Below are 12,234 nucleotides of genomic sequence, written 5' to 3' on the forward strand. Positions count from 1 at the left end.
GCCATTTTATAATAAAGATAGTAATGTGAGGGCTGGTTCTGAGGCCAAGTGCTTGATCACCTAGCAGCACTTCTTAAAATGATCCCGGAGGATCAAGGTTCTGAGAGCCACTTAGTGAACTTGTCTTAAGTGTAGGTTCCCAGGGACCCAACACATCAAGGCATGTGTGACAAGTACCCCAGGCAAAAGTTAGACACCCCCAGTCTGAGAACTGCTGTGCTGCACTGAACTCCCTCCATCGCAACATCATCCTTCCAAGGGCTGTGGACTGTTCCCAGAATGGGAACAGGATGGGTAAAGCAGTCAGGAAGAGATGACCAAGGGGACCTCCAAACGGAGATCTATGGGGTGGCGGTAGGGATGGATTAGAGAAGGATGTGGTGGTAGAGACTGACTTAATCATCCTATAAGAAAAAAAAGATGTCCCCCAGAGTCCTCAATGCCGGTGGCTATTGAGCGTCGTTTCCTAAGTAACTTGCTTATCCTCGTATGGGGTATCTCAAATTCTTGTCTCAGGGAAACTCAGTTTTAATACTTTCATGAAATCTGAGCCAGAAATCCAGTACCAAGCACTAGAAGGATGATTTAGATAAAATAATCTTAAAAAGATAATAAAATTGGGTCTGAAATTGGTGCTGTGTGGTCATCCTTGTGAGCAAAATTTTAAATAATTTTAAGTTACCTCTTAGAACCCATCTTGAGTGTAAACAGATTGTCTCCGGGTTCTTTCTGACACTTTTTTTGAGCTGTAACTATCCCTTTAAATTTTCCAGCTTCCAAACCTTAGAATCAAGTTATTCTGGCATTGGCCATGCAAGCTCTGTTATGCCCCCTGGTGGCAATATGGCTAGGAAGATGAGAGGCCGGTTTCAATCAGAGGGAGAGAACCAACTTAATTGAAGTCGGTGGCGGGCCCTGAATTTGAAATGGAATTTCATATGAAACTTTTCTGGTCTTACTAAAAATAGGAAACATCCCGTTAAGCTAAAATCAGATGTATTAACTTCAGCCTGCAAGGTGCATATTTCAATTTCCCTTGCTTTGTCATAAAATGGATTAGTTCCTTGAAATATGCCAGTTGAATTTGAAATTCAATATTTGCTCTACATATAGCTACGAGCCGGACTCATAAAAGATGCCTGCAGTCTAAATATGGGGAGAAGTTCCTTCACGATCAGGCCTCAGCCTATGTCACATACACACTGCTCTCTCCTTTCATTCAGGACAGTCGTTGCCCTGTTAATATGGTTTTTAAAAAGCTATATGGCTCAAGGACGTCATATATATTCAAGGAGACTTGGGGAAAAAATTCAAATTTTGTAATGCAGTCTTCAACTGAAACAGCCAAGTATAGTTTAAATGTGGATTATACTGAGGGCTGCTTGAATGTGGCTTTTTAGCATCTGGGTGGGGAGAGGGAAATTTGGAAATTCTTTCACTGTGCCCCTTGTCCAAAAAAAACAACAAACACTCAATAGTTCCATCATTAAGTAGTCAGATTAAAACAGTGTAATAGGCATTTCTGTTCTAACAATGTGTGTTTAAGAAAAATAACACAAAAACTGAGGGTATCTTTATTCTACTCTTAAATAACCAATTATTAATTGGATGTCACCACCCTCATTTCTTATTCCCTAAGAATGTGATACTTATCACAGCAAACGCCAGAAACCCACTTCATCAAGATGTTTTCACTGAAAGGAATGCATCGCGATCTAACTGAAACTGTGAGCACCCTGGGCTAGCAGTTTGCAATGGCGTCCAATAAAGCCACTGTCTCTATGCTTCCCTTACAAACTTCAACTATCCATGGTTCCCTGTGGGGTCACCACAGCATCCCAGCAGCAGTTTGAAAATCCAAAACACTTTGTACAAATCACTGACACAATCTAATGTGCAAGTTTAGAATGCCCCAGTGCCTTTGTAGGGCTGGGTAGAGACCGGGAGCCTGGTGAGATCAGCATAAGCTTCTCAGGCAGGAAAGGACAATGCAAACTGCAGCATGGGGGCAGCACGGGGGAAGACACGAGAAGGGGCTGAGCTGGGTACCTCGATCCACAGTTCTGCCAACTGAATGTTATAAAGGAGTGAGGTGCACAAGAGGGAAAGTGGAAGGTTTCCGACTAAGTGTAGTTAGCCATACTATTTAGCAGAACGTGTAGTTAAGTATCGTGACAATCTTGTTTGAATCTCATCGGTTCCCCTTGCAATCCTGTATTTCATTTCATGCATGAAAAACATGCATGAGTATCCATTAGGCTCCACCAGAATGCCAAAAGGTTAAAAACGTCTACTGACTATTGGACATGCAAGTGTGAAATTCAAGACAAAAAGGCAAAATGTAATTGCATGTACTCAATGCAGAAAAAGTTGCATGGATGTCTTGGCGATTGGAGCTGTGGGTGTAGATACAAGTTTTCAAGCCAGAGTCAGAGGCTGAGAATCAAGGGCAGAAGCCCACACTCAAACTTTCTTTCAAATGATACGTGAGAAAGCGTGATACAGGGGCACATTCCTGGCTCCAGCATCATACAGAGCACCGCGCATTCTGACTCAGCTGTTTAATCTCAAGACCCTCACGGCTTCTTCACCCATAAAGCAGTAATAAAAGTGTGCACCCAGAGATGACCAAGAAGGATCAAATGAGATCCCCACCGCAATGCTCAGGAACACGACACTGCTTGATGGCCACAAACAAAGGCCGACAGCCCAGACAACAACAGGAAAATTGCATCTTTCAAATGCACCTATTCTGGTTTCATTCCGACTACGTACAGAGGTGGAGATATGAATGGCTACACAAGTTATTTGAATTACAAGTTAATAAACGTCTACATTAAATGCATTATCTTACAAAAGAACAACCTATGAGAGTATACAGAACATCATGTGTTGCTTCTGATACTTCTGTTGACTTCAGTTTAACTCCTCCCTTTCCAAAGGTGAAATGAAGGCGGTGAGCTGATCACAGAAAGACAAGTGACTGTGCCCATCAGGCCGACGTCCTGAACATCCTCTTCCTCAGTTCAGCCGTCTTCTGCTCTAGCTGAGCACCACAGTCCTCTGTGGCCTTTTCAATGCCTTCATGGTATTTCTCCAAAGCAGCTTTCAAACTGAGAAATATTTCCTAAGTGGGAAATGAAATGGAGTAAGAATTATCCCGTGTGTCATCCTAAACTGATGAGAGTTACAAGAATTCCAGTCATCTCTTTAAGACTTCTTAACATTTTAAAGCCTAAACAATCTCACATGCACTCCCGCCCACCTCCCGACACACACGTGTGCCTGTTCGATTTTAAAGTTCCTTCTTTAGGCGGTACAGACACATCGAAGAAGTCTGCTACTTAGAAGGAGCAGAGCAGAGACGTGTAACAATGACTTGGATTCAAAACGTGAAGAATGTACTTGTAATTGCCAAGGAAAAGCTTTTATTTTGGAGCTTTCCGTGTCCAGACAAGTCTCTGGGTTACTGCAGACTCCTAGACCGTCTGTGTCTGGCCCCGGTCACCACAGAAAGATACGTCAACAGATGTGCTAAGTCATCTGTACGACCGAAAAATACACGTGAGAGACATTTTAGTAAACCCATCGGGTAATTCTATATAAGCAGTAATGAGTTTTCATATGAACCTATGTGAATGTGCTAAGAATGAGGGAAAAATGAAAGAACCAGGTTTACAGATGGACTACAATAACAGAAGAAGCCTGCAAACACTTCCTTCTATCTCATCCTCATCCAGTGCAATTTCGATCCTTGTATTATTCATTTTTCTTGAACAAAACAACTCTCAAATCTAGACACAAGAAGAAGTGGTACTCTCAGTTGACAGGTTTTTTTTTTATCACTGAAATAAAACAGCAGTTCTCTTCCCATGGGAGGAAGGAGCAGGAAAGGAGTATAATGTCCTCAATTTTAATTGTCCCTGCCATTAAATTTTTCTTAAACCTATAGTTTGGCTACTACTTACCTTAGTTTAAATTTTAGTGTAGATATTTTCCGATTTTGAACAACTTACAGAGATTATAATTTATTACAATTCATAGTGTTTCAAAAAAAGAACCAAACTATCTCTAGACTCTCACATCTACGCAAGTTTGAGAGCGGTTGCTTAAGAGTCAGCAAATACAGATACAAACGGGTGCTTAAGGCCGACATGCTCCGAAAACCCAGACGCAGATCCCTATTAAGTCCTGTATAAAAATTCAAGAGTCTATTTAGATCTCTAAGATCTAATTGGGCATCGCATACTACAACTATGATGGAGTACGAATTATTAAGAAAATAAATCAAACATTTTTGAAAGCTTTCTTTCTTCAATCTTAAAAGAAAAACAAGGAGAATTAGTTGCTAGCTTGTATAAACACCATTAAAAAAAAAAAACAAAACTCGGCACATTCAGCAGCTATAGATCAATTCAACTTCCTAGTTCCATAGGACTGTGTGTTTATTCTTACTAAAAAGGATGCTGAATAAATTTGGCAGAAAGCTAGTACTTCTAAGAAACTGTTAAGACTCAGTGTGGATAAAGATACACAATCTCAACACCTAACCAGCCACTTCGACACACCTAAAGAAACCATTTCCTTCCACGAACAAAGATACTCTCGTGGAGGAACCAAACCCCACAGGTAGAGCAGCCAGAAACAAGAAGTGGAAGCCCGCTGCAGAGGCACCTGGGTGGCTCAGGGAGTTAAGCATCTGACTCTTGATCTCACCTCAGGTTTTGATCTTGGGGTCGTGCGCTTGAGCCCCACGCTGGGCTCCACACCAGACACGGAGCCGACTTAAGGAAAAAAAAAAAAAAGCCCACTCCAGGGCACATCAACAGAAAGAAGCAAGCACACAACCCTTAGAAGTTACAAGCAACCCTTAGAGGACGTTAACGGGAACCAGCACAGCCCTCACAAATGCTATTTCAGGTTCCCATTAAATTCCGCATCCAAGTGGAACTTTACATTATTAATCCACAAAACAAATCCACCTTACGGTGATGACTTCACTAGAGTGAAATATTTTTAAAATCCAAGTCTGGGTCTGTGGTGTCTGTGTGGTAACCGCCAGTGCCTGTGGCTAGAAAACGGACATTTTAAGACCTCCAGGCCCCTGGGCCGCCCTCACCCCATGTCAGCTCCTCCGCAGACACAGGGACCCAGTGGCTGCCGTACTGAGCGGGACAGAAGTGTATCCCCATCACCGCACACAGGTCCACCGGGCCGCACCAGTCCAGGGACTTCCTCACTTTGGCATCAGATAAATTTAAGAGGACAGCTGACCCTGGAGCAACATGGGTTTCAACTGCATGGGTCCACATATACATGGATTTTGTACAGTATGGATTAGAACCGTATTTTCTCTTCCTCATGATTTTCTTCCTAACATTTTCTTTGCTCTGGCCTCCATAATGTCAGGATCCAGTACACAATACATAGAGCATACAGAACACGCGTTAACCAGCTGTCTGTGTTACTAGCAGACTATTCGTCAACAGCAGGCTATTAGGAGTTAAGGTTTTAGCAAGTAAGAAGTTACATGTGGATTTTCAACTGTGCGCTGCTGGCACCCCGAGTCCCTGCGTTGTTCAAGGCTCAACTGTATATAATACACGTGGGGTTTTGCAGCCAATCATTACCCTACAAGTACGTATTTAATTCGTCAACCAAATACATTACTGAGCACCTTCTAGAAGGAGCACTGGGCCCAAGTACAGTAGAAAATGCAGATGTGCTTTCTACCCTGAAGGAACATATAATCCAGACCATACTGGATACCAAGAGCTTAAAGGATGGCTAAAATTATGTTCTAAATTTTAAATTTTAAATATTTTTCATTACAATTAATTTAAACGTAAATGCAAATGGCCGCACGCTGCCGGTAGCCACAGACCGGACGGCACCAACCCGGATGATCTGCGATCAACGAAAAGCACTCCAGGAATATTTGAGGGAGCAGAGAGAGTGAAGATATGTCAATGTGTCATAGGAATCAGAGGCTATGCTTTCTAGTAAATTGTAAATAATGGAAATGACTAAGCCTAGATCTAAAGCTTTAAAAGCCTAGAAGGCAGGGATCATGCCTTCCTTATTCACGACTGACTCCGAGTCAGGGGGCGCCCAGGAGGTGCACAGGCCATAGGTGAACGAGGGACAGAGTGTGCTCTACGGGGAAACCGGGAGCTCCCGTTTTAAGCAGGAAAATACAGCAACAGGGATAGTTTAGTAGATAAATCTGGCAGCCCTTAGCATTCAGGGCAGATGTGATGCACAGAATCTTAGGTCAAGGAAGAAATTTAGCAAGTTTTTGCCACAATCCATGAGCATTACAAAATTAGCTGACAGGAGTAGAACAGAAAGGGGTTGTGGTGCACAGTATCAACGCTGTTTAAGAAAATCCGAACACTAACCTGGTGTTTGTCTGGATGTCAGGATTATCTATAGAAAGTCCAAAATATCAACTCTTTGTGATGGAAAAATGATGATGCCATCAAAGCATAAGAAGAAATTTGTGAAGAAGTGTAGTAAAAGGGAAAGAGAGAAAGGAGAGCGAGGACGAGAGATGCTGGAAACTGCTGGAAGTCATTCTATAAATGTTATTTTGCTGTGATGAATGAGCACACTGAAAACATCCGACAGGCAGCTCCACCAAGGAGCAGAGTTGGGGTGAGCAGACAGAACAGGACACCAATTTAGAAGCCGATCTAAATAAAGGTGTTAACAGAAAGCAGTAGAGATAAGGATCTCTGGGAAAGAATATTTAAGGAGAGAAGGGATGTGATCATTAGGATTTCACAGAAACTGCACCCAGAACAAATGGGCAACTATAGCCCATCTTTTCCTTCTCATGGAGGGGGATGAGGAAGGAAGCTAAAAGGAGCTCTTGAGAAAAATGCGTCATGATTCGCTACAGTAATTTTAGACTCTCCCACGCTGCTCAGGACACATGGGTATCACAATGCAGACTGGGAAAAGTTACAACTTAGCAACTTCAACAACTGTATCCAAAGTTTTACTCAGTGCTCTAAGTCAGTCTGAAGGAAGAAATACCTACTGTATCCAAGGGCCCAATTCTACTCAACATTTTTATTTTGGAGAAAAAGGCATGTTTATCCAATGTGCAGGTGACGCTAAGCCATGAAATATCATTAATGTGAATGATACAAAGATTTAAAATGACCTTGATACTTTGAAATCCACACGGAAGTAAACAGATGAAGCCTTAGAGAAATACTAGTAAAATTCTGATTTAAAAGTCCCAAGAAATGGCTGCATTCAAGTATGGTGAAGCAATTTAACCAGGCAGAACTACATGTGGAACGGATCGGGGTCATTTAATTGATCACCAGCTCAGTATGAGCCAAGGGCGAGATGCTGCTGCTGAAACTCCAAGCCAGTACCACACGTCATTAACAGAAGCATAGTGCTTTGGGACTGGTCACAGCATTATCTGGAAGACTATGTTTAGTACTGGGTCCTACATTTTAAACAGAATAATGACAAACAGGAAACAGAGGGGAGAAGACAGTAAACAGGATAGTAATGAATCTGAAAATTAAGCTATATAAAGAATGGCTGGAAAACTGGGGCTCATTAACCCAGATGAGAAGGCTGGAGGAACCCATGATCATTATCCTCAAATGTCTGAAGTGATATTAAGCAGAGGACGATACAGATTTGTTCCAGAGAGATCTTGGTTCACTTGAGTACAGAAATTATATTTTAAATTCGAAATAAGAAATAACATTTTAACCACTAAAGCGGTCCTAGCAGAACAGCTGGGGTGGTTATGAGCTCGATGATATTGAAAACAATGAAGCAGAACGTATCAATGGTTCTCAAAAGCCACAGTAAAAAATTCCGGTTCATGAACCCCATTGCTGATGATTCTAATTCAGGACATTTGGGGCGGGTGGCTGTTTGTTCCTTTCCAAATTCTAATACGCAGCTGGTTTTAAGAAACAGCATGCTAGATGACCATCCAAGTTTACAAATACTGATGAAAAACATACTACATGTAAGGAGCCATTCCAGGCATGGTCTGACAGGACATACTAAGGTAGCAAATACATGATCACTACTGTCGAGAAACTGAACACGTTCTTGGTGAGACACAGACAGACACAACACAGTGAGGGAAGGCCGGCAGGGGTGCCTTTACAACTGACAGGCCAAAAGTGCTGAGGCACATGGTAGCGGGTTCACGAGCTAAGCCTGACCATGTGATAACAATATTAGCTTATTGATTACTTTGATTAGGAAGTAGGATTAAATATCTCCCATGATCTTTCTAACCCGCATTCTAGAGATAAACAGAGGGCTGGGCCTTGGTGAATATCCAGTTCAGGGGCAGGAAAAAGTAGTTAAAATGGGAAAGAAAGGAAAGAACACAAAAAGTCAGGACAGCAGATTGGGTCAACCATGGTGGGAAAGACATTCACTTTTGTTTTCCTTCGTTCGGTCCGTCCTTCCTTTGTCCCTTTCTCACAGCCTCGAGACAGAGCTCGGGTATGTCTACGCATGCTTCCATGGGCACGGACAGCAATGCCATCTCTGGAGGGGATACAAGTTCTGGAGAACAGGTGAGGGGATGGCGTACGGTGGCTTTTAGTATTAGGACTGCTTGCCAATTGGATGTGGCTGGTGGAAGGTAGAGACAGCAAGTATTTAAATATTTCCCAGGTATCAGGGTTTTAGGAAACCTGGATCCAATATGTCAACAAAGGGAAGGAGAAAAAGAATGAGGGGGAAAAAAAAGAGGCCATGGGATTTCACCCGATAAAGGACTGTTTTTAGTGATTTCTGGTAGAGCATTTCAGGGTAATCTGGAAGATATAGGCCAAACTTCAAAAGTTCAGAGAAAATGAAATATACCACACACATCAGGAATAGACTTCTTGGAGACACGGGTGGTTAAGAAAAAGAAAGAAAGAGGTCAACACCTATGTTTGGCGCTGTCCCGACATTCTGGAAGGACAGAAATGCGGATGTCTGTCCTCATTAAACTTAGAACTGCTTATGAAACGATAAAATAAATACACCAAAACAAGCCAAGAATAAAAGCAGTAACGTTAGGCAATTACAAGAAAGAGATCATGGAAGGTCTCATCACATAGGGACTGCCCTCAGCTGCTCTGTTTCAGGTAACAACTCAAATACATTTAACACTGGTGGTGACAAATACTTTTTTTTTTTAAAATATTTTATTTATTTTTTTGTCAGAGAGAGAGAGAACGCACAAGCAGGGGAAGCAGCAGAGGGAGAAGGAAAAGCAAACTCCCCGCTGAGCAGAGGGCCTGATGCAGGGCTCGATCCCAGGACCCTGGGATCATGACCTGAACAGAAGGGAGATGCTTAACTGACTGAGCCACCCAGGAACCCCTGGAAATACTTTTGAGATCCTTTTATCAGGACAAAAAAAAACAAAACAAACTACAGAAACTTTTCAGAGTACATTACTTAAAATCACTATCCAAGTTCATCTATCAAAGAAGCTCAGAACGAGCACAGGTGTTATGTAAGACTGATGAATCACTGACCTCGACCTCTGAAACCAATAATACATTATACGTTAATTAACTGAATGTAAGTTAAAAAAAAATAAATTAATTAAAAGCAAAAGCTCAGGATTCTTGTGGAGCACCGCACCCTTACTGCAGAGCACGATGTTTGGCTAGGTCAGGGGAAGGACATGGGGGAAAATGTAACAAGGAGGCATACGTCCCAACAAACACTGGTCATGGAAAAGGGGCTGTAAATGCAATCAGAACCAAGGCACTGGGGGTCCATCTCCACTTGAGAGAGCCGGCAGTATCCTGAACGTGAGGCTGGCAGAGTCGCCGCCGTGAGCTGGTGAGACCCTCAGAAACGCACCTGGGGCCACGCACTCACCTGAGACTTCAGCCTCTCCCTCTCAGTGGCATCTTTCAGTTGTTGGATTCCGAATTTGATTTTTTGAATTTCTTGATTAATTGTGGTTACTCGCTCGTAGACCGCTCCTCTTTTTTCTTGAACTTTATTGCAATCTCTAAAGGAAAACAGACAGCTAAATTTTAATTCCGCTCAAGCATCTGAAAAGGAAAACATGAAACTCTAATTGTGGTTCCAAAGAGATCACATATATTTGTTTGACAAGCCTAAACTCCTTCTCGGACATAAAAACAAAGAGCTGTGAACCCCAGTGGGTGCTGTGGCCGAGGGCTGTCATTTACACGGGAGACTTTAAGGTTGAAGGTGCACTCCCCCAGCCAAGATCATGAATGTACTACTGGGCATGAGGGGGCGGGGAGTGGATGGGACTCGGACAACTTGTCTGCAAGGCGGTTTGGCAGCAAATACAAAATCCGCCAGTTCTGCCCTTTGTCTTCATCTGCATGAGCCAGAACAAAGGACATCTTCACCACGTTGCAGGCTGAAACACGGACATTTCATACACTATGTGGGGAGTATATTCTAAAAATACATTCTTAGAACTGACGGGAAGAAGGCTCTACCACAGGAATACCCCAGCATGCTGGCTAACAACGGCCATAAAACACTTAGTGAAATATTACTTCTTACCTGGATTAAAAAAAAAAAATAGGACCTTTTCTCAATACACTGATGCTATAATGCCAGAGCCCAGCTATACGCATAAGATGGACAGGGTAACTCATCTGATGCAGCTCCAGCCCACTCCTCTAAATGCACTGAAACGAGCAGGGGCACCCGAACCCTTCTGGGGAATCCTGCAAAGGATCTGGAAGGGTGGTATCTGGACAGGGAAAAATCTAGAACTGAAAACAGCTCTAAATCTCGACCTAACACTGTAAGATTCATAATTAATTCATCTTTTTTAGTCACCCAAAGGTGGAATGCCTTGTTGAAATTATAGAGTTTTGGGATCCTAGGGGAGAAAATGGACTAGCTTTTCCCAATTACTGTCTAACACATTAAACTGAAAACAAGTTCGTACTCAATCACTGTGCGTTTGTACTGCTTGACATCCTCATGCTTCTTATTTATTTTGAATTGTGCCGTGGCGAGTTTTTCCTTCTTCACAATCATCAGTCTTTTGAAGGAATTTTCTTCTGTCTTCAACTTCTTCAACTCTGACTCATCACTCTCAATTTGGTCCTCCAAGTTCAGGCTCTGTAGTTAACGGGAAGTATTTAAAGTCGATACAACCAATTAGGATTTAAAAACAAAATGAACATCTATTTCCTAGGATGAGCTATACGGAGATACAATTTGAAAGTGAGATAAAACCGTTTAAGCCCTAAAGTTGAGCTGTAGAAGGCAGTGTCAGGAGGAGAAAAGAGCAGGACACTGTGGATGCTAGGAAAGAACAGGACCCCGGCGAAGCTACACAGAGAGGGTTCGGGTCTGAACTAAGGGAGGAGTAAAAGAGAAAAGGGAAAATCCTAGAACCATTAAAAGCAACCTTTTGCTGACTCAGGATGGCAGACGAGGGAGTGTACAGTTGGGATAGAATATCTCAGACCTTCTAACCCCTACTTCCTCAAAAAAAAAAAAAAAAATGAAATCCTTTGTCAAACGCACTGTTAGTGATCCTGGGGATAATGCGGGTTACTATGATAAAGTTAAGAAGCAGAGAAGGATTTTCAAGCTTTCAGCCTGGGGAAATGAACGTTGGCACTGGCTCTCTATCTTCAGGGCAGGCACTAAGCATAAACTTAAATCCCAGGTACAGTGTGAGGCCGTGAGTTGGGACTCTGGGCTTACTGGTGAGAAGATCATTTCCAACTGTTAGAACAGGTTTAAAATTCCATGACTTTCCTCCAAAATACACATGGCAACATGCCATGTTAATTAATCATTCATTTCATCTGAAGGTTAACATAGGTCTTACCACTGCTGTGTTTAAGAAGAAAAATGTTTTCTTGCTCAGCGTATACTGCCACATCTATTATACTCTAGAATGATTTTGCCTTCCTTTCGGCAAACAGTAACACAAAGTAAAAGCAAAGCCAAGGAACTATAGTAAACCATTCCATAATAAAAACATTAAAATTCCACATAACACAAACCTCTTTTAAGATGCTGGTTAATTTTTCCCTGTTATCTGCCAGGTCCTGTATTTTCTTCTGATATAACTGCACCTCCAGCTGACATGAAGGCAAGCAGTCCACGGAGTCTCTGTAGATCTCATACTTTTCCATCACTTCTTGCTTTCAAAGAAAGAAACATAAAAACCAGTTTGATAGTCTCCTTTATGAAACTGCAGTACTGTCAGTTTGTTTG

The 12,234-nt window shown here is 42.2% G+C and overlaps 1 protein-coding gene across 2 annotated transcripts in view; it reads right to left on the minus strand.

The window, feature by feature from the left end:
• Nucleotides 1-1,478: 1,478 nt before the first annotated feature.
• Nucleotides 1,479-12,234, minus strand: part of NUF2 (NUF2 component of NDC80 kinetochore complex) — a 29,572-nt gene continuing 18,816 nt past the window's right edge. For both annotated transcript variants that reach the window (XM_047705210.1, XM_047705211.1), the window contains exons 11-14: nucleotides 12,021-12,161; nucleotides 10,946-11,121; nucleotides 9,883-10,018; nucleotides 1,479-3,127 (exon numbers count right to left, since the gene is read on the minus strand). In XM_047705210.1, the coding sequence (XP_047561166.1) occupies nucleotides 2,993-3,127; nucleotides 9,883-10,018; nucleotides 10,946-11,121; nucleotides 12,021-12,161 (588 nt within the window). In that variant the 3' untranslated portion in view covers nucleotides 1,479-2,992. The remainder of the gene's footprint in view (nucleotides 3,128-9,882; nucleotides 10,019-10,945; nucleotides 11,122-12,020; nucleotides 12,162-12,234) is intronic.

Source organism: Lutra lutra, chromosome 15, assembly GCF_902655055.1.
Source record: "Lutra lutra chromosome 15, mLutLut1.2, whole genome shotgun sequence".
In the NCBI taxonomy this organism is placed as follows: domain Eukaryota; kingdom Metazoa; phylum Chordata; class Mammalia; order Carnivora; family Mustelidae; genus Lutra; species Lutra lutra.